The sequence below is a fragment of the Gossypium hirsutum genome, chromosome D11, assembly GCF_007990345.1.
Source record: "Gossypium hirsutum isolate 1008001.06 chromosome D11, Gossypium_hirsutum_v2.1, whole genome shotgun sequence".
In the NCBI taxonomy this organism is placed as follows: Eukaryota; Viridiplantae; Streptophyta; class Magnoliopsida; order Malvales; family Malvaceae; genus Gossypium; species Gossypium hirsutum.
In genome coordinates, this window is record NC_053447.1 from 58,749,451 (window position 1) to 58,771,353 (window position 21,903).

At 32.2% G+C, this 21,903-nt stretch overlaps 1 protein-coding gene across 3 annotated transcripts; it reads right to left on the reverse strand.

The window, feature by feature from the left end:
• Positions 1–2,830: 2,830 nt before the first annotated feature.
• Positions 2,831–8,544, reverse strand: LOC107926835 (putative lysine-specific demethylase JMJ16). Of its 3 annotated transcripts, none has more exons than XM_041104593.1 (10): positions 8,234–8,544; positions 7,804–7,860; positions 7,241–7,563; positions 6,835–6,978; positions 5,945–6,693; positions 5,719–5,797; positions 5,404–5,555; positions 5,214–5,320; positions 4,095–4,790; positions 3,895–3,974 (listed from the first exon to the last, which is right to left on the reverse strand). In XM_041104593.1, exons 1-5 carry the CDS (start codon positions 8,277–8,279, stop codon positions 6,529–6,531), a joined length of 735 nt encoding a protein of 244 aa, XP_040960527.1. In that variant the 5' UTR covers positions 8,280–8,544; the 3' UTR covers positions 3,895–3,974; positions 4,095–4,790; positions 5,214–5,320; positions 5,404–5,555; positions 5,719–5,797; positions 5,945–6,528. The 3 variants fall into 3 exon arrangements, with proteins under 3 accessions (XP_016713257.1, XP_040960527.1, XP_040960528.1); XM_041104594.1 differs by having other exon boundaries at positions 4,090–4,790; XM_016857768.2 differs by lacking the exons at positions 3,895–3,974; positions 4,095–4,790 and adding an exon at positions 2,831–3,076.
• Positions 8,545–21,903: the final 13,359 nt, after the last annotated feature.

Below are 21,903 nucleotides of genomic sequence, written 5' to 3' on the forward strand. Positions count from 1 at the left end.
TTGTCATAAATATAATATTGCTACCTTATTTCAACTTTATACAACATTTTTAACTATATATATAACTTGTTGTTTAATAGATTTTCACTATATTTTTTATTATTAAAGAATATTTAGGGAATATTTTGGTCGATGCATGGTATTTTAAGGAGTACGGGCCGGTATATATGGATTTAAGGTTTGGTATTTATGGTTTAGGAGTTAGGGGCTAGGTTATGCTTCAGGGGTTACACACGTGAATTTAGGGGTTAGGGACAAGGTTAATTAGGGTTTAGTAGGATTTAAGGGTTAGAGAGGTTTTAGGGGTTTGGCCGGGGTTTAGGGTTTCTTAAGAGGTTAATATTAGATTGATTAATTTTGGAGGTAAATATATACGTTCTTATATATTTGTAAAATATAGATCCAGAATAAATTTAATATTAAGATAAGTTTTGAGTATAATAGCAGTAGATGATCACTTTATGCATGTACGTAGCTACATAAATTGATTGGTTAATATGAAGATTACAAGGTTAATTTATAATTTGAGACTTGTTAAATGATACAATATTATAACTAATAATAGTTATATATTTAAAAACATTTAACCCAAATTAACGGTCATTTGATATATTTTTTGATATATATGGATATATATATAGTTATTAATTATTTAATTTGTATATATAGGACCAAAATAATCTTGATATAAATAAATAAACAAATAAATAAGTAGGCAATTATGTATTTGTTAAATAAATAGGTAATTAATTATTTAAATGTAAGACACAAAAAAATGAGAAATTTAGCTGCGTTTTAGTCAAAAACGCCACAAATATTGCAGTATACGACGTCGTTACGTGTTAGGGAATCAGTTCCTATTGTGGCGTTTTATAGGGAAGCGCCGCAAATATTCTTGAAACTTTGTCAGAACGGCGTCGTTTCAGTTGAATGATGTACTCTATTAGTGGCATTTTTCGGGAAAATGCCGCAACTATGTCTACAATTTTGTGAAAACGGCACCGTTTCTTTGTGTAATTGAAAATTTAGTGGCGTTTTTTCCTCTAGCGCCGCAAATATTGCAATATACGGCGTCGTTCGTGTTAGGGAATCAGTAGCGGCGTTTTTCCACAAAACGCCGCAAAACTCACTTAAAATTACTTAAACGGCGCCGTTTCTTCAGAGGACAAATTAACTTATCTGTGTCGTAGGAACTGTTTCAGAAAGAGGGAAATTGCAAAGAAAGGAAAGAAATTCTCTAAGTGTTGAAAGGGGAGAAAACTTTTCACGAAAAATCCGAAAGAAAGAAAGGTGGTCGGAGTCGATCTTGAAACAAGGTGGGCACAGCTGCGAGATTTGTCGATTGAATAGGTAAGTCGTTTCTGTTCTTTTTCGATTAATTTTTTTGTGTTTTAGGCCAGTCTAAGTTATTTGGGGTTTTAGGGTTTCGATTAAACAACATCAAAAATGTGGTGAATCATTAGATAAAAGCGGAAAAAAATTTAAGGTTTCTTTCCGTGTTGCCTTGATGCGTTGTTGCTTCTTCTTCATCTCCTTCCTTAAACCCCTATCCGACCCGATTTGTGGATTTCTAGTGTCAATCGACAAATTCTTTTACAAATTAGAAAGTGAGGTACACCAAAATTGATTTGTGGTATGAATGTTGTAATCCGTTTTAGATTTATTATATCTGCATTAAGTTGTTTCGATTGGTGGTTGATAAATAACTGGTGTATAGCAGTGTTAATAGGAAATTGTGGATTTTGTGAGTTTCTTTGTTACTGGAGAGTTGAAACAATAACCTTGGAACAACCTCCGATTTATTCACTGCAATTGATTGAATCGTACAATTGCTTTTTATATGTGCTGCGTTTAAATTCAAAACACAATATTAAATATAGTTAATCATGATTTATTTTGAGAAATCATTATTAAAATTATGGTTTTCGTTTTGTTTTAATCATGATTTCTTTAATATCCTTGGCGATGGAGTTATTTCAGCATCCATTTAAGGGGAAATGTATTATTTCTTGAATTCATTTGCATTCTATATTATTGATGGGTCCAATACTGAAACAAATTGGCAGTTAACATACTTTTTTTTATGTTTAATTTAGAAGAAAATGTGATTTCTCCCGCATGATTTGGTTAGGTTAGGTTTCAACATATATTCATATGTTCATTTTTAAACGTCTAATATCTGTCATGTACCTTTTTTACAGTAGCAAGTTGATTAGTTTTGATGATAGGTTATTTATACACTACACCAAAACAGGCTTTTAGCGGCGCTTTTTTAGGCCTTTAGCGGCGCTTTGAAAAGCGCCACAAAAAATGCCGCTAATGACAGCGTCGCTAACTTTAGCGGCGCTTCTCCAACAAACGCAGCTATAGATCAGGATCTTTAGCGGCGCTTTTCCCACAAACGCCGCTATAGCTAAAGACCTTTAGCAACACTTTTACCACAAATACCGCTATAGAACAAACCTTTAGCGACGCTTCTTGCAAAAACACCACTAAAAACATAACATTTAAAAAAAATTATTTTAATCAAATAATTTTTTTATATAATAAATATTATATTATGTTTTATTTGTTAAATTTAAACTTTAAATATACTTTTAAGGATAAATAAAAAAATATTATTTAAATTAATATACTTTTAATCAAATCAATTTTATAGTGAATCGATATTTTTCACCACGTTTATCCTTTTCTGAAGCATTAAATTTCAAGATAGCATCACTCAATCTCAGGCATATTAAATGTTAAATTGGTTTGCTACCATCAAATCTTATCTATAAGATAAAAGCAGCATAATGCTTCTAGAAAATAAACCAAGTGAGAAACTATGGAAGTCAATAACAAGGGTTTTAACAAACATGTTCATATATCCAGCTCTGAATTGAATAACATATATCATACATCCAATATTTTAAAGCAGTAAGCAAATCAATGACGAAACAAGGATAGCAGTAAAATATGTAATGCCCACCGGTGACCAAAAGGAGCCCAGAAGTAAGTTGCTTCAAGAAAACAACTCTCTTCCCCATAAACCTTCCAGCCAACAAAATCAACACAGTCCCTGGTGTAATGCTTGCTGTAAACAAATAAAAAACAAGTAAAAACCCAAAAATAAGGAACATTTCTTCAGAAATCTATAAAAAAATTTAAGTGCCTCAATAAGGTATGTTTGATGGGAAAATTTATAAACAAATTCCTGCTCGAACTTTGCTACGGTAATCTCGAGAACAACTATGCTATCTAAAAGCTCCTGGGCCTGAAATCCAAGTTTCAGAAATTGAGAAAAGAACATAAAAAAAGAACAGAAATCCCACGGAAGGAGACTGACCTTATCCGGAAGCTTGCCAGGATAACTAGAAGAAGGTGAACCACAATGTTCAACAGCACTTGCTAGAGCTAAGTGCAAATCGGTCTCTTCCTGCAACTGCTACTGCAACTTTTTAACCTGTATCACCCAAGTGGTAGCATGTTGCATGAGAATGAGATATAAATCCTGCACAAAGCTGGCTGTTATCGGTAAGAAAAAAAAGAAAATCAAAACATGTATATCATGATAACGGCATGTCATTCATTAGCAAAACCGTTAATTCTGAACGAGTAAACAATTGTTTCATGTTTTCATATGTCTCCCCTTAAAAGTCTATTGTTATGCCGATGCTTCTTTGCTTCCTAGTAGAATGCATCAAATCAACCCTCGATAAGCTTAAGATTTATAAAGACGAGGAGTGAGAGTGATGTAGATTCGTAGACTAAAAACAAGTTCAAAACCCTTACTTCTTGCAATCTCCATCTTTTTGGGGGGACAAAAACATAAGAAAGGGAAAATTTTCTAGAGAAATTGATTTTCGAACAAATACGCCAAAACAAATAATGAAATAGAATTAGAATCCTCTTACTTCTTGCTCAAGTTGGTATTTATAATTTCACATCTGTTGATTTGTCTCTTGTCCACTCCTTTCATGGGACTTACCATCCTGGTATAACAACATGATTCCAGAATCTAAAACTCTTTTCAACAAACCTAAACAAATATATCATAAATTCATAATAAAAACCCTTGCTCTCTTAGTAAAATGACTTGCTCCAAACCTTACCACTCTTCAATTGTAAATACCCATTAATAGAACTTCTTCCCCTGCAAAACCATCAACCATACTGCATTCACCATTACAAAACCAGAAAAAAAAAAGCAGAAAATGAAAAAGGACAAAAAAAAGACCCACCAACTGATTGGTAGAATAAAACCCCCATTATAACCATCTCAAAAATGAAAAGCTATTAAACTAAAATATGAGCATGAATTTAATAGTAAAAACAATTGCACATAAAAGAATCATGTAAAACAAACCTTATTGGTGAGAATTCCTTTGATAATCCTGCAAAACACTTCCATTGCATATTTGTTCAACACAAACTCAAATGTTGAATATCCTACCATGGTACGATACAGATTTGCACAAACAGAAGCATAACACATTCATATCAAAGCACCAATTTCAATAGGCTATGCCTAATTTCCAATTTTTCATATTTGGAATGCAAAGGCATATATAATTTCAACTTAGATATAGGTATAATAGGGAGTAAATCTATCTAATTCACTAACAGTATAAGCTATTAAAAAAATAAAGCAAGTAATACATAATTCCACAAGTAAACTCAACAGAATAAATTGAAACAAATGTATATATATATTATAATCTCGCATTTCCAGATAAGGATTCCCTTGAAGGGGTCTTGGTGTATATCATTGAACCACGCCTTGTAAATGAACTACTTGGTTTCCTCACCTAATCGAACACAAGGTTAGTAAACAAATTAAAATTAACGATTTATAGTTCATATATTTACCGGCAATAGGGCTAAATCTTCAATTTCTATAACGATTTATATACAACAAATTAACAAAAATCAATGGTTCAAGTTCATGTATTTACCAATGAAATTTTCAATTTTTATAAAATAAGAGGATGGAAGTCTAACAAATTAAAGTTTCCAATGAAATTCAGACTTACACCATTAAGTAAATAAGAGTTTTAAACTATCGGAGATCAAAACAAATTAGCAAAAACCAACTGTTCAAGTGCATGTATGCACCAAAAACAGGATCAAATTTCCAATTTTTGCAAATTAAGAGGATCAAATTCTAACAAATTAAAGTTGCCAATGAAATTCAAAATTACACTATTAAGTAAATAAGAGTTTTAAATTACCTGAGATCAAAAACCCATTTTGGGTATAAACTTTTGTAACTATTTATTAAATCTGCAACGTCGTTTTGATGCTTTGGTTCAATATTAGCTGAAGCTTCTCTAAGTTCCTGCAATTTTAAAACAACAAAATTTAAAAGAATAAAAAAAACAAAAGCTTTTTTCCAGATGGGGATTCAATGAGGCAAAATACTTGTTCATCAACGACGTTGATCTCACTGAGGTTACGATCAAATTTCTTCTCAGAACTGCCCATTTCTTTTGCTTCATGAAAACTTTATCTGGAATGAATCTGGCAGCCTTGAAATATACTAATGAATGGCTTCTACATAAGAGAAGAATGATCTACTTGCACAACAGAATGCGTGAAAATTAAGTTAGATTTAATAGATCTAAGAACAAAAATAGAATAAAACACAAAGGAGTGCATACATGTATGCAAGCATCAAAAGGAATTAATCCACAATGAATAAAACAAAGTTTCTGGACTTGTAAAATAACACCTTACCTTCAATTGACCAATGATACATAGAAGTTTGTGTGACTAGGCCAAGCATTTTTGGGGAAATCCATTTCCAAAATACAACCTGGACAAGAACCCAGGATGGTTTGATAAGCTCATGCAATCAAGTTTACCATCAAGGAAAAACAATAAAGGTCGAGAGCCCAAAATCTAATGGCAGAATGTAATAGAACCATTACAAAGAAAATTTGAGAAAACAAATGAATTTGACCTGTTCAGGCATCTGATGTGACTTCATTTTTGCTTTCATCTCTATGTTAAATATTTGCAAGTGATCTTGAGTTGTTCCCGGCAGTTGAGCTATAAAAAGCAATGTCAAAGATTATAAGTATGATGCATAGATAAATACAAAATCAAAGGAAACATAATACTAGAGATATTGAATTCCTTCTCCATTAAATTGAAGCAAGTTACAGGAATATATGTACTTCACGACCTCTACTTCAAGCATATATTTCATTTCTTCGCGGACCCAAATTGAAGCAAAATTTTCTATACATATAGACACGGAAATTTTTGTATCTGTGTCGTAATCTTGTTTAAGGTATTTTATATTACTATGAATTTTGTAATTGAGTCATATTCATGTTATTGTTCAATGTCGTGTCATATTTTATGTTGTGATTAAGTTATTTTTTCATCTAATATTGCCAACTCTCTATATGAAGAAACAAAAAACCACTCAACACTGCTGACAATTGTACCAGGCAAAGTAAACAAGCAGATGTGCAGATGCTGAACCGATCAGCATGCTGATAAAATAGTGGAGCAGAAAAGTGTTAATCACTATAAACACTATAATTCACAAGCACTATGATGCCATAAGTAGGATTCTTCATTAACAAGTATCGTATCACATTCTTTGTTCATTTTAGAAGATGGAGGAACAATGCGACAGATTCCATATTGTTCTGCTCTTGGTCGTATGCTGGCTATATACTTCAAAGTATCTTCAAACTCCTGGAGAAACAAAATGAAACCAGTTAAGATACTTCAATTCTATAAAGTAGAACTCTAGATTTTACAAGCAAAAGTAACAAGCATGGCATGAAAAATTAAGAAAATTAAACAACTTAAAATATTGTAAGCAACATTAAGTACCTCGTCTGTTGGGTAGAACACAGGTACATCCTCAATATCTGGCCGACATGCCTCTTCTGGACGCCATCTTACAGTCACCTGTTTCAACACTTGTTCCACTTCATTATCGGAAACTTTGCTTGCTTGTCCTATTCTCTTGTTCAACTTCATGTAAATTTTTCAGAAGTAACATTTGAAGACAATGGTTAATAAAGTAAAACATCATATCAATTATACATTCTAGAAAGCATAGTCCATCTGCTTTATAGTCACTGAATTACGCAACTCTACAATACAAAATAAACATGAAGTTATCCTACCAAAAAAACCTTAACTATAAGGGACTTCTAAGTCATTTCATGCATTTAAGATGCTGCAGCTATACAATGATAAAACAAACAACTTAACAAGGAAAGAAGAAACTAACTTGATTGAGCTTTCCATGATCGGGTTCATCTTCTGAACTGTTACCATATTGACCATAGTTTATCCAAGGTCGACGCCTCATAGACATTGACCTTGTAATCTTTGAACTTTCATCATTGGCCAACCCAGTTCCCTTTTCAACTAGAATGGCTCTAGTAGAGGCTGAACAACAGATCAAATTATCACGCTCATATCTTTTAGTATCATGTGCCTCACTCTTTAAGGAAAACAATGCACGAGGCTCGAAACCTGGTGGAACTGATGAAATATCATCATTCTTTTCTTCAAGACAAACTCTCACAAGTTCCATCCCTATCCGTATTACTACACAAGACAATGGATGACAATTCAAAAAACTAAATTTTGTACGAGGAATAGATAACAAATTAATACAAAAGAGACCCACCTTAAAAGCCAGAGCCTAATCTAACAACATAAGAAAACCAGTTTATCAAAATTGTCAAAATTGAACAAATATCAAACAGTTTTTTCAATCTTTCTTTCCTCTAAGAACTACAATCTCAAGTAAGGAAATAGAGAACTAGCTACTCATGGCTCCCGTACTTGAAACTTGAAACTTGATGTTGTTGTATTGTAGAGCCTCTACATTAAACCCAATCGCTGCAAAAAGAATAGTTCAAAAAAATGGCGCATCGAAGCTGTCAGTTATTTAGAAAAAAAAATGAAAACCCAAAACAAGAATGATAAAGAAGAATTGAGAGAGTAGCCGGCAAAGGCAAAGAATGATAAACAGAACCACATTAGCCAAAAAGAAACAAAACCGTAAAATTCTGGAATTTCGCTCCCTGTTTCAGCCTTCGGTTATGGACGTTGGCTTTAGTCGGAGAAAACAAACTGGGATTCTAATGTTTCGAAAACAACGTCCCTACACGGCAGTGACTTTGTTGTTCTCCGGTTATTGCCAACACCAATATGAACACTAATTAATTACTAAAAACAAAAACAATTTTATTTTCAAGCTGTTGTAACCTACCTTGCCAACCTTTTACATTGCTATTTATCATCTTCATTTTTCTCATTGACCGTCTTTGAATAATTTTTCTTTATTTCTCGATTTGATTCAATGGGGGAAGATGCTTCGGATCCTGTTGTATTTTTGCATGGCGACCTTTATTTGAAAATTATCGAAGCTCGATGTTTGCCAAACATGGATTTAATGGCGGAGCGTCTCCGTCGATGTTTCACGGTGTTCGTCGTGTGCAAAGCCCCGTGTACTAGAGGAAAGAAGAAGAATGATAAAGTTAGGGGTTTTAGGGGGGAATTTTGGGAAAAAATCAGCGCGAATTCTTTCAAGTAAAATGAATTTTGTGGCGTTTTTATAAAAAAACGCCGTTACTGCTTTGTTAAAAATGAATTCTTTCAAGTAAACGATGTCGTTTTGCTTTGTTAAAAATTTTTATTTTATTTGTTAAAAATTATTAATTAAGTGATTTTATTTATTTATTTATTTATTTTAAATCTAATATTTAAATATATCAAATGGTTTAGATTAAAAATTTTTAAATATAAAAGCATTAATTGATTGTATAAAATTTTTTCATTTAACAAATCTCAAATAAACCTTAAATCCTAAACCATTTAATATATATAAAGTTTATCGATTATCTCTTAAATAATTTAAACTATAATCACAATTTTAATATATTAAAATTAATATTATATCTTTCACAATTATATAAGAAATTATTTCATATATAAATTAAAAAATACTAATTAATCTAAACCCTAAACCTTTATCCCCTAAACCATAAATCATAAAATATAACTCTGAAATCCTAAACCCCTAACCCCTAAACTTTAAATCCCAACCCTTAAACAATAACCCATAAACTATAATTCCTAAACCCATAATCCATAAACCTTAAAATAGTAACTCTTAAACTTTAAACCCTAAACCATATACCCTAAACTATAATCATAATTAATTCAATATTTTAAAATTAATACTATCTATCTTACGATTATATAAATTAAAAAACAATCAGTCATGTACCAAGAACACTATAATCATTATTTTAATATATAAATTATTTATAAATAATTTAAACTATAATCATAATTTTAATATATCAATTTAATATTATCTCTTTTACAATTATATAAGAAATTATTTCATATATAAATTAAAAAACTAATTAATCTAAACCCTAAATCTTAAACCCCTAACTCTTAACCCTCAACCCCTAAACCTTAAACCCCAGCCCTTAATCTATACCTTTAAACCATAAACCGTAACCCTTAAACCCTAAATCTTAAACCATAAAGTGTAACCCATAACCCCTAAACTCATAATCCATAAACCTTAAAATAGTAACTTCTAAACCTTAAACTCTAAATCATATACCCTAAACAAAAAAAACTTAAACTATAGAGACAATTAATTCAATATTTTAAAATTAATACTATCTCTTTTACGATTATATAAGAAATTATTTAATATGTAAATTAAAAAACACTCAGTAATGTACCCAAAAAACTTTAAAATTATTTTAAATAATAGTATTTTAATTTTTTCATTTTAACAAATATTTTTCTATTTTTTATTTCAAATTACTTCTACGTGTCATTATTTCAAATTTATCCATTTTTAACAAATATTCAATTAAAAATAAATTGAATTTTAATTAATATAAATAAACAAATTAAATAGTAATTAGACAGATAAAATATTTTTGTGGCGCTTCCCCAAAAACGCCGCTAAAGATCAGAGCATTAGCGGCGCTTCTTCAAAAACGCCGCTAAAGACCAGAGCATTAGCGGCGCTTTCCCAAAAACGCCGCTAAAGACCAGAGCATTAGCGGCGCTTCCCCAAAAACGCCGTTAAAGACCAAAGTATTAGCGGCGCTTCCCCAAAAACGCCGCTAAAGACCAGAGCATTAACGGCGCTTTTCCAAAAACGCCGCTAAAGACCAGAGCATTAGCGGCGCTTCCCCAAAAACGCCGCTAAAACCCTGAGCATTAGCGGCGCTTTTCTAAAAAACGCTGCTAAAGCCCCGAATGGTCAATCTTTAGCGGCGTTTTATGTAAAGTGCCACTAATGCTCGATTTTTAGCGGCGTTTTTTACCTAAACGCCACTTAAAATGCCGCTAAAAGCCTGTTTTGGTGTAGTGATAGTTAAATAATGTAATAGTTTTTATATGTGCTGGTTTAAAAGAAACAATGTATATGATATGGCTTTAAATCATTTATGCATTTAGGTTTTTTTTTAGTTTTTTTAGTTTAACTAACTTTGTGAGTATAAACTTCTGTTTTTTTTAGTTTTTTGGCTTTAATTACTTCTGTTTTTCGGTACTAATGTATTTCTGTCTTTTTTTTCCCGGATTTGCTTCGAAATTAAGGAAATTTAAGGTATTTATCCCTATGTTTCTCTATTTAGTTTTCTTATAAAAAAAGTCAAATTGTTTAATTTTTTTGTTATATTTTAGTTGTATATTTTAGTTTTAATTACCATTTTAGCTAAATTTGCATTTGACTTTGCAGCTTATTAAATTATTTGATGTTTAAATTTAAGAATTGCTATTCGGCAAAGGCAATTGTTTTAAACTATTAAAATTCGGAATACAACTCTTAAACAACTTGGTATATTTGAGTAATTGAATAAATTATGGGCGAATCGTTTAATCGATTTAGCGTTTATAAATCATCGATTTTCGATATTATGTGTTGCAATTATAAATTTTACTTCAAATTTATAAAATTATCGATCTTATATTTGCAACTTGGTTTTATGTTAATGAGTAATAATCTTTTACATACAAATAAATTTGTTTATTTATTTATATTTTCTATTAAAATAAAAATATACTTTTTCGAAATATATATTTTGTAATGGCAATTCAAATCGTAATTTTTCTTTAATAACAAAAAATTGTTTTTAAATGAAATGTATTCAAAGTTATATTTTAAAACATCTTTGATATATATATATTTATATACAGTTTTAATATATTTATTAAAATTTTATATATATTTGAAAAGCTTGGAAATAATATCATAATTTACATACATAAAATATATAAATTTTTATATAAACTTACACAACACATAACTTACATAATAACTTACATAAGTTATATATAAACTTATATATAACTTACATACATAACTTAAACCAAAATTTTTATATAAAACTTACATACATACATAACTTACATGCACAATACAAAACTTAAATCAAACTTATAATAACATACATACATAACTTACATACATAATACATAACTTATATAAAATTTTTATATAAACTTACATAATACATTACTTACATATTAACTTACATAAGTTATCTACAAGCTTATATTTAAACTTGCATAACTTACATAATAACATAACAACTTACATAATACATAGCATACATAACTTACATAATACAAAACTTACATAACTTAAATATCTTACACAACTTACATAACCTACATAATACATAACTTACATAACTTACCTAACTTACATAATACATAATAACTTACAACTTACAACTTACATAACATACATTACTTTGATAACTTACATAAGTTACATAAAATATATAACTGACAACTTACATAACATACATTACTTTGATAACTATTAAAATACATAATACACAACTTACATAGCTTACTTAATACATAACTTACATAATTTACTTAATACATAAATTATGTAACATATGATATACCTACATAACTCATTTATACTTACCACTGAACAACTTACCCTTGTAATTTCTGGTGAAAATCAGACTTCAAGAAATAAGAAATGGACCGGTCTTGGATGAATTTGTCAAGGGTAAGCGACGGTTATCGAAATGGAGTACAGAATTTTCTAAATTTTGCATTTCAATATGCAAGCCAAGAGAACATGATTCTTTGCCCGTGTAAGAAGTGTGTCAACATAAACTGGCATTATCGTGAAGTTGTATACGAGCATCTAATTGTTGATGGGTTTATTCAGGGTTATAAACAATGGCTTTTTCATGGAGAATGTCCGCCTAGTACTTCCTCTTCAAAGATGGATGTATCTTATGATAGTACTGCTTACCATCAGTCTGTTAGAGGGGATGGCATGGAAGGGATGTTGCGGGATGTATTTAATATTCACAATCATGGTTTACAGTCGTTCCCAGCTGACTTTGTGGCATCTGATGATTGTAATCTCGGTGGAAATACTTTTACCGAACCCGGAAGAAGTGTACATCATGAAGAGCCGAATGGAGAAGCGACGAAGTTCTACGCGCTACTTAATGACATGAACGAAGAACTGTATGAGGGATCGAAATTCTCAAAATTATCTTTCTGTATTTGTCTTTTTCAGTTAAAATGTTTGGAATGGTGGACGGGGAACTCTTTGACAATGCTGTTAGAGTTTTTGAGAGAGATGTTTTCATTTGCAAAAATTCCTCAATCCTACAAAGATATGAAGAAAATGATAAAAGATTTAGGTCTTGGGTACACCAAAATCCATAGTTGCCCGAATGACTGCATGTTGTATTGGGGCGATCAAAGAAACCAACAGTGCTGTCATGTATGCGGCCACTCCCGTTGGATAAATAAAAACACAGAAGATGGGAACAAAGATGAAAATGATGCACAGTCAAGAAAGAAGCCGGTTAAGATTTTGCGGTATTTTCCGTTGATACCAAGGCTTCAAAGGCTTTTCATGTCGTCGAAGACAGCTGAGTCAATGACGTGGCACCATGATGGACGAACCGATGATGGATTACTAAGGCATCCGGCAGATTCTTTAGCTTGGAAATCATTTGACAATAAATTTCCAAGCTTTGCAAGCGATCATAGGAGTGTGAGGCTTGGGCTAGCATCTGATGGATTTAATCCTTTCAAGATCATGAGCACTGCCTACAGTACTTGGCCAGTAGTGCTTGTTCCTTACAATCTGCCTCCGTGGATTTACATGAAGTAATCTTCCCTTATCTTATCTATGATTATTATCCCTGGAGAGAAAGGGTCCGGGAATGATATCGACATTTATTTACAGCCACTTATTGAAGAGTTAAAAAAATTATGGGCTGGTGTCGAGACATATGATGTGCTGAGAAAGGAGAACTTTAATTTACGTGCAACTTTGATGTAGACCATTAATGACTTTCCCGCTTATGTCAATTTATCCGGTTGGAGTACCAAAGGTCGTTATGCGTGTCCTTGTTGTGCTGCACAAACATGTTCGCAATGGTTGTACAATGGGAAGAAGTTCTCTTACATGGGCCATCGTCGGTGGTTACCGAAAAATCATAGATTTAGATTTCAGAGTTCTGCATTTGACGGTACTAAAGAGTTCAGAGAAGCTCCTTCGCAGACCAGTGGCTCTGAAATCTTGTTCATGGTAGAAGATATGAATTTCATTTATGGAAAGATGAACCAACCACCAAACACGCAAAGAAATAAAAGATCAAATGATAAAGCTGATGAGGACTCTGATGAAGAGGACGATCCTAATGAGGCGGACTTATGGAAAAAAATATTTTTTTGAGTTGCCTTATTAGGAGTATCACCTTGTACGACACAATCTTAATGCTATGCACATTGAGAAAAATGTCTGCGAGAACATTGTGGGTACAATTTTGAATGTTGACGGAAAATCAAAAGACAATTTTCAGAGTCGGCTTGATTTAGTCCAAATGGGAATTCGGCCTAATCTTCATCCCAATCCACTTCCGAATGGGAAATATCGGTTGCCGCCTTCTATTTTCTCAATGTCCAAGACGGAGAAAAAACTGTTTTGCATGGTGCTGAAGGATATAAAGGTTCCAGATGTGTATGCATCAAATATATCTCGATGTGTTAGTGTTAAAGATCGAAGATTATATTCGCTGAAATCACATGACTATCACATCTTAATGCAAGATTTACTGCCAGTTGCTCTACGATGTTGTATGTCTAAGAAGGTGACGTCTTGTATAATTGAACTATCCAATATAATGAAAGTCATTTGTGGCAAAGTTTTGGATGTTCAAGAACTTCAGAAGGTACAGGATAGAGCCGTTTTGACTTTATGCAACATGGAGAAAATCTTCCCACCTTCCTTCTTCACCATTATGGTTCACTTGATAATCCATCTCCCACATGAAGCAATTCTTGGCGGATCTGTTTTCTATCGATGGATGTATCCCATAGAAATGTGTTAATTAAAATTTTTAAAATTTTCCTTCATTCACCTCTATGCCTTTAGTTACAACTTTTGATAATGTTGTTTATTGTGTTTAGGTTCCTATCCAAATTAAAGTCTTACTGCCACAACAAGCGATATCCAGAAAGATTGATTGCTGAAGGCTACTTGGCAGAGGAATGTATGACCTTCTCCTCAAGATATTTGGAAGATGTTGAAACAAGGTTGAACAGACCAAATAGGAATGCTGGACTCGCGGACTATAACTTAGCCGACACTTATTTGTTCCAAGGTTTTGGAGAACCAATCGGCAAAGTTGAAATTGCAGAATTAGATCATTTATCGTGGGTACAAGCACATCGATATGTTCTGTTTCACCACGAATCATTGGAACCTTTACGGAAGTAAGTTCTACAAATTTGATAAATATTTATCAAACTAATAATTGTTTATCTTCTAACAAAGTGAACATTTTTTTAACACAGTGAGTACAAACAAATATTGAGATCTCGTTCACGCTCCCGAAGAACACAACATCGAGATATCGATAATTGTTTACAGAATCTTTTTATGAATGGTTAAGCCAAACAGTATGCAGTTGGAGCTTCCGCTTACAAATAATAATGTTTTTTCATAACATTTTTAATTACTCAGTTTACTTTCCATTCAAAAGGTTTGGAGTGGGAAGAACGTAGACGACGAAGTTAAATAGCTCTCCCAAGGTCCAAATCGAGTGGTTAAAAGATATAGTGTGTTCCTCATCAACGGATTCAGATTTCATACAAAATATCGCGAGAGGTTGAGGAGAACGCAAAATTGTGGAATAGTTGTTAATTCTGCAATTACAAGTTATGCTAGTGCTAGGGACAATAATCCTGTCGAGGGAAATGTGGAATATTTCGGACATCTTACTGACATAATTGAGTTGGATTACTACGGCAAATGGAAAGTTGTCTTATTTCGAGGTGATTGGGCCGATGTTAATACAGCTCGTGGAATCAAGCAAGATCAATTTGGTTTTACAATGGTGAACTTTGACCGATTGATTCACACAGCAAAACCACTAATGGATGAGCCGTATGTATTCTCATCTCAAGTCAAACAAGTTTTTTACTCAAAAGATCCAACTGATGAGGGTTGGTATGTTGTACTCCGTAACATCCCTAGAGACTTGTTTGACATGGGCAGTGGAAGTAGAGATAACATCGACGACAGATCAGAAACTTTGCCATTTCCAGAACAAAACTTAAACGATAATATCCCTAGTACTAGTGCACAATTTCAATGGGTTCGTCAGGATGCGGATGAAGATATTTACGAATAATGATGTAGTAAGATTTTACGATTGTTTAATTATATGTAATATCATAATTTAAATCTTGGTCTTATTATATATTTCAACTATTTTATATGTGCTGTTATTGTTGTAACTAGTTATTAAGTTTAATTACATTTTATATGTATTGCAGATAAACTGCCTAGAAGAAAAATTCTAAGGGAAAGCATTGTTCAAAATGATCCAAACTCGACAGAAACAAATAGTACTGAACAACAGACAGCAATTGGATCTTCGAATGTTCCGATTACACCTGAGGATCCTACGGAAGTTCAAAGTAATTTTACATTTAATTTACATGCGTGTTGACTTGTAATTGATTTATTTTTCAAATTGTTATATTATAATATACCATTTGTAGCTGAAATTGGTGTGACGCGCAAAGGTCGAGGACGTACGCTACTTAGAGAGTTATACAAGTTAGATCCAGTCGAGCGTGTCAAGGTATGCAGAAATAGTTTAGGTCAGCCTGTTGGATCAGAAGCTCGACTTTTAGCATGATACATGGGCATTTTAGCACGAAATGCGAATATGTTGCCTATCAACTACGAGTCATGGCGTCAAATGCCTGATAGCAACAAAAACCAAGACCTCGATAATATTAAGGTAACAAAATGTTAATGTCATCTGTAATGCTTGGGAAATAGTTTCATTTATATTTACTTTATTAACTTGTGTGTTTTGTAGGCGAGGTTTTCTTTAGAGGTCTCGGATGCTTATGTAAAGAAGGTATTGGGAAAAAGATGGAGAGACAATAAAAGTACTTTGAAGAAAAATTATTATAAGACAAAAACAACCCTCGATGAGAAATTGCAAAATGTCTCGCCGGGTATGTTGAGGTATCAATGGGAAGATGCGGTTAGATTTTGGCATTCTCAGAAAGGCGAGGTACGACGTACTTTCAAACTATTGTAATTATTTTGGTCTATAGTATTTACTATTTACGTACTAAAAATTTTATAACGTAGGATCGTGAACGAGTTGGAAAAAGCAGCCGGCAGCAACAAAAATTCACTCACACAATCGGGTCGAGAAGTTTTGCATGTATAGCTGAGGCGGAGGTATTTTTAATTTTTTAATATTCTCAAATATGTATAACTTTCTATTAAATAATATTTTTACTACTATATTGTAGGAACGGTCGTCCGGTCAAAAAGTTGGACGCCTTCAACTTTTTGAAATTACACATAAGAAGAAAGATGGATATGCTATGACTCCTGAAGCTGGTGAAATTATGGTACGTTTACTTAATGTTCATTTGACTTGTTTTAGTTATTTATAGTGTTTATTTTCTAATGGTTTAATTCATTGCTTGTAATGTGACTATTGTTATATTGCATTTGTTTTTTTAATATGTATTGCGTTCCTAACTATGTGATTTATTTATTAGGAAAAACTAAAGGAAAAAAGACGGAGTACGAAGCGATTGCTTCTAGTGATAATTCTGTTAATCTTGAAGACATTGATAACCGGATTATTACTGAAGTTTTGGGTCCTGAAAAGTATGGTCGGGTTCGATTTCAAGGATCTTTTATCAGCCCAACCCAATATTTTGGATCTAGCTCGCACCAATACATGGCTTCGGGGAGTCAATCTCAAGCTGAAGTTCAGAGGTTAAAAGACCAGATGGCTTAGATGCAAGCGACCACATTTGAAGTTCAAAGGAAATATGAAGAACTTCAGCAACAACTTAAAGCAGATGCGGCAGTGAGGGAAGCAGCGAGAGAAGCAGCGATAGAAGCAGAGGTTCAAAAGAAATGTGAAGAACTACAGCTACGACTTCAAAAAGATGCGGCATCGAGAGAAGTAGAGCAGAGTAAAAAGTACGACGAACTTCAACAGCAGCTTCAGATTATGATGAAGATGTTTCAGCATTCGCAACTTCCACCGTCAGAGTGTATATTGCACTTACATTTTTATCATTTTAACTTTTAACGTTTTTGTAAAGAAAAGTATGAATTCACTTTTATTTATATCAATTAATATTATTTTAGTCATTTAATTTGAAATATTATATAAATTTATTGTTTTTGGTTAGTTTAGATCTGGTTGCTTTTGATTTGTTGTTGCAGGAGGGCTGAAAAAACAGAAAATTTTATTTTAAAAAAATCCCAAAATTAGTGGCATTTTTTAAAAAAGCGCCGCTAAAAGTCATATCAAATAGTGGCGTTTGTGAAATAAGCGCCGCTAAAGAACACTACTTTTAGCGGCGTTTTTGACCAAGCGCCGCTACAGAACATTACTTTTAGCGGCGTTCTATTTCTAAGCGCCGCTAAAGAATAGGATCTTTAGCGGCGTTTTTTCCTAAGCGCCGCTAAAGAACATGATCTTTAGCGGCGTTTATTTCCTTAGCGCCGCTAAAGAACATGATCTTTAGCGGCGTTTTTTCTGTAAGCGCCGCAAAAGTTAGCGACGTTGTCGTTAGTGGCATTTTTTGTGGCGCTTCTTCAAGCGCCGCAAATGCCTTTAGTGGTATTAAAAAGCGCCGCTAAAGGCCTAAAAAACGCCGCTAAAAACCTGTTCTGGTGTAGTGAATATAATAATGATTATACAGTCATATACAAACAAAAAATGATAGCATGAAATAATTATCAGTAATAATAATTCAACTTAATCAAATATATTAAAAATATTAAAGTAAATTTGAATTAAAAATTTTTAAAAGTCAAACCGCGTTATATGCTTAAATAACACTTATTTTTATATAAATGAAATGAAATGAAATGTATGGATAAATTTTAAAAAATAATATATATATATATATATATAAGTAGGGAAAGATTTAATCATAATTTTTTAAAATAATTAAAATTTAAAAAAGAAATTATTTTTAAATGAAAAAACATTTAAATATTCGCCGTATTTAATACTTTTCTTTTTACTCTTACTTGTTATCTAATTAAAAGGTTACCACACATTTTCCTAATTTTACTACATTTTTCTCATATATCCGATGTGAGAAGATCAAAGGTTTAGTGAAGTTTATTTTTCTGGTATTTAATTTCAGAATATCTTACTAAATAAAGATCCCATTTTAAACGTTACCCCATTTATAGAATAAAAACAGAATATATTTGTAATTATTTCTTTCTTTTCTTTTCTTTTCTCTTCTTTTATTTGGTTGTTTTATTTTTAAAGTCTGCAATTTAATGCTTTCATAAATTAACAACAAATTTGATTTTTTTTATTGTAAATTAATGTACCCTATAAAAGGGGAATTATGTTTACAATGGAACATAATTACGCGTGTGATTGGCTTTCCTATTGAAATTTGGTAATTCTGTTCACAATGCTATTTGTAATTGAAACATGATTCAAGAATTTTTTTTAACTGGATCATCTCCATGGGTTTAAAAGTAAGAGAACTTCTAGTTGATTCCTCCATATTAGCCGAGAAAAAGATCTTAGATTTCCCAGAATTCGTTTTGTGACCCTAGTAAGAACAAAAGTTTCGAAGATTTTCATTCATTAATTCAGCATTCTTATGGAGAAAAAGTTTTAATTAGCAGGTGGACATTCACCAAAAATTTTAATTAGGATGAATGAGTTTGATGCCAAGTTACTTTCATTGGCAGGTAGAGTCATGCTGCCTAAATCGATTTTGCTGGCCATTCCTGGGTAGTTTATGTAACCGGTAATGGTTCTTGTTGGAGTGTGCGAGAAGATTGAGCTGATTGTAAGGAATTTTGTTTGGGGATCAACGAGGAGTGAAAGAAAGATGCATCTTGTAAATGGGATACTTGTTGCCAACCGATGAAGGTTGGGGGACTTGGGTTGGGAAGATTAGTTCCCCAGAACATATCCTTTCTCATGAAACTTGCTTATCAATTAGTCACCGACTTGGATTCACTTTGGGTCAGAATCTTGCGCAGTAAGTATAAGGTTGATGGTATTTTTCCTCAATCAATATATAAATCCAATTCCTCATATGTTTGGCGTTCTCTATCTAGAATTTGGGAACGTTTTATGAATAACACTTATTGGAGTATTGGTGATGGGCAGACGGCTAATTTCTTGTATGATTGTTGGATTCCTGAGGTAGGGCCACTTAGCAATCATGTGCTAGATGGATCAGTTCTTCCCGCTCATCTTAAGGTAGCTGATTTGGTCGATTCAGATGGTTGCTGGAACTGGACTGTTTTGCAAAGCTATTTTACCAGTGAAGTTTTGGAGTACATTGCAAGGTGCCCACCACCACATGTCGAGTTGGGTGTTGATGGCTGCCTGTGGAAATCGAATGGAACTGGCAAATTCTCAGTTAAGACGGCGTATAATAGTTTAGTTCCTATGGATGGCGTCACTGTTAATGAAGACTGGAGAGTAGTTTGGGAGAATGATTTACCACCGAGAATTAAACATTTCATGTGATTGGTAATGCATCGGAAATGTCAAACGAACGAAGAAAGAGCTAGGAGGAATTTAAAAAATGATGCCGGATGTGCACTGTGAGTGGCGTCACTGTTAATGAAGACTGGAGAGTAGTTTGGGAGAATGATTTACCACCGAGACTTAAACATTTCATGTGATTGGTAATGCATCGGAAATGTCAAACGAACGAAGAAAGAGCTAGGAGGAATTTAAAAATGATGCCGGATGTGCACTGTGTGAGGCGACACAAGAGACCATACTCCATGCCTTAAGGGATTGCCATGGTGCGGTTGCTGTGTGGAGTCAGGTGATTTCTTAAAATTATCTATCGTATTTCTTACCTTGGACTTGTTAGGTTGGATTAAATCTAATTTTAAATGCGAGATTGAATTTCGGGATGGGATTGTTGACTCTAGCATAAGCTTTGCTGTTTTGTGTTGGTTACTGTGGAATAATAGGAATATGTTATTTTCCAGCAATGTAGCAGCACTCTTGAGGAGATAATTCGCAGGTCAAAGTCTTTTTTCGGTAGGATCTGGATGCTGCTACAAACAAGGATAGATTGAGAGCAAGTCTGGCTGTGCGGATCAAATGGTGTCTGCCTAATTCGGGTTGGGTTAAAATAAACACAGATGGAGCTTCTAATAGTGATGGAAATAGATCGACAACTACAGGAGTGATACGAGATCTTTACAGCAGCTGGGTGGCAGGGTTTAGAAGGTTTATTGGTCGAGAAAATGTGGTTAATTCAGAACTATGAGCTATCTTGCATGGGTTAGAAATAGCTCAGATTAGAAACTACACCAAGGTATTCATAGAAAGTGATTGTTTGATGGCTATTGAAATGAAAAAGGAGAGCAACGCGAATTATCCATCCACTACTCGTATTATAGGAAGATTAACAAAGTAACAAGACATATTGAAATGGTAAAATTACAATATGTTCCAAGAGAAGGGAATATGATGGCGGAGTGACTAGTTAAAACTTATACTAGTGAGGAAGTTGAATTTAGGATTATTGATTTCTCTAATTTTCATGTTAAGAAACTACTATTAGAAGATAAAATAGGTACCCCTCATGTAAGAATTTGTTGATTAAAACAGTTTTATTGTCTTATTTCCTTTAATTTTTTTTTCAACTATCCGTTAAACAATGAGCTAAGTAAACAAAGTTTAATTTCCATTTGTAAAAACTTTGTTTTATATATAACTAGTTTTTTTTAATCCTGTGTGCAATGTATGGAATATTTATGTGTTTTATAAAATTGTTATTATTTAAATAATAAAATATTAAAAAAATTATTAATCAAACAATATTTAAAAAATATAAACAAATTAAAAATATATATTTGAGTTTTTGAAAGATGATATATTTATAATATTATGAATATAATTTATGTTTTAATTATTAGGAATGTAATTTGAAAAATAAAACTATTATAATAAATTTTGAATTTAATATTAAGATAAATATTGTTTAACTTTTATTTTAATAAAATATTATTAATCTTTATGATAAATATCATATTATGTTTTGTTTTTGAATTTTATACTTTAAAATATATTTTTAAGGTTAAATAAAAATATATTATTCAAATTAAATTTTCTATGAAATTTCAACTTTAAACTAAATATTAAATTTAATAAAAATTGTGCCTTTGTTTTTTTATCCACATGTAACCGCATGTTCTTTTATAAGGTAAATATATTCTATTTCTTTATTTGAATTCATGTTTGTTTTTTTAGTTGCATATTTATTTATTTTTAAATATTCTAATTTATTTTTAAAAAGACTCAAATTTATTTTTAAAATGATTAGCTTCTATGTGATAAA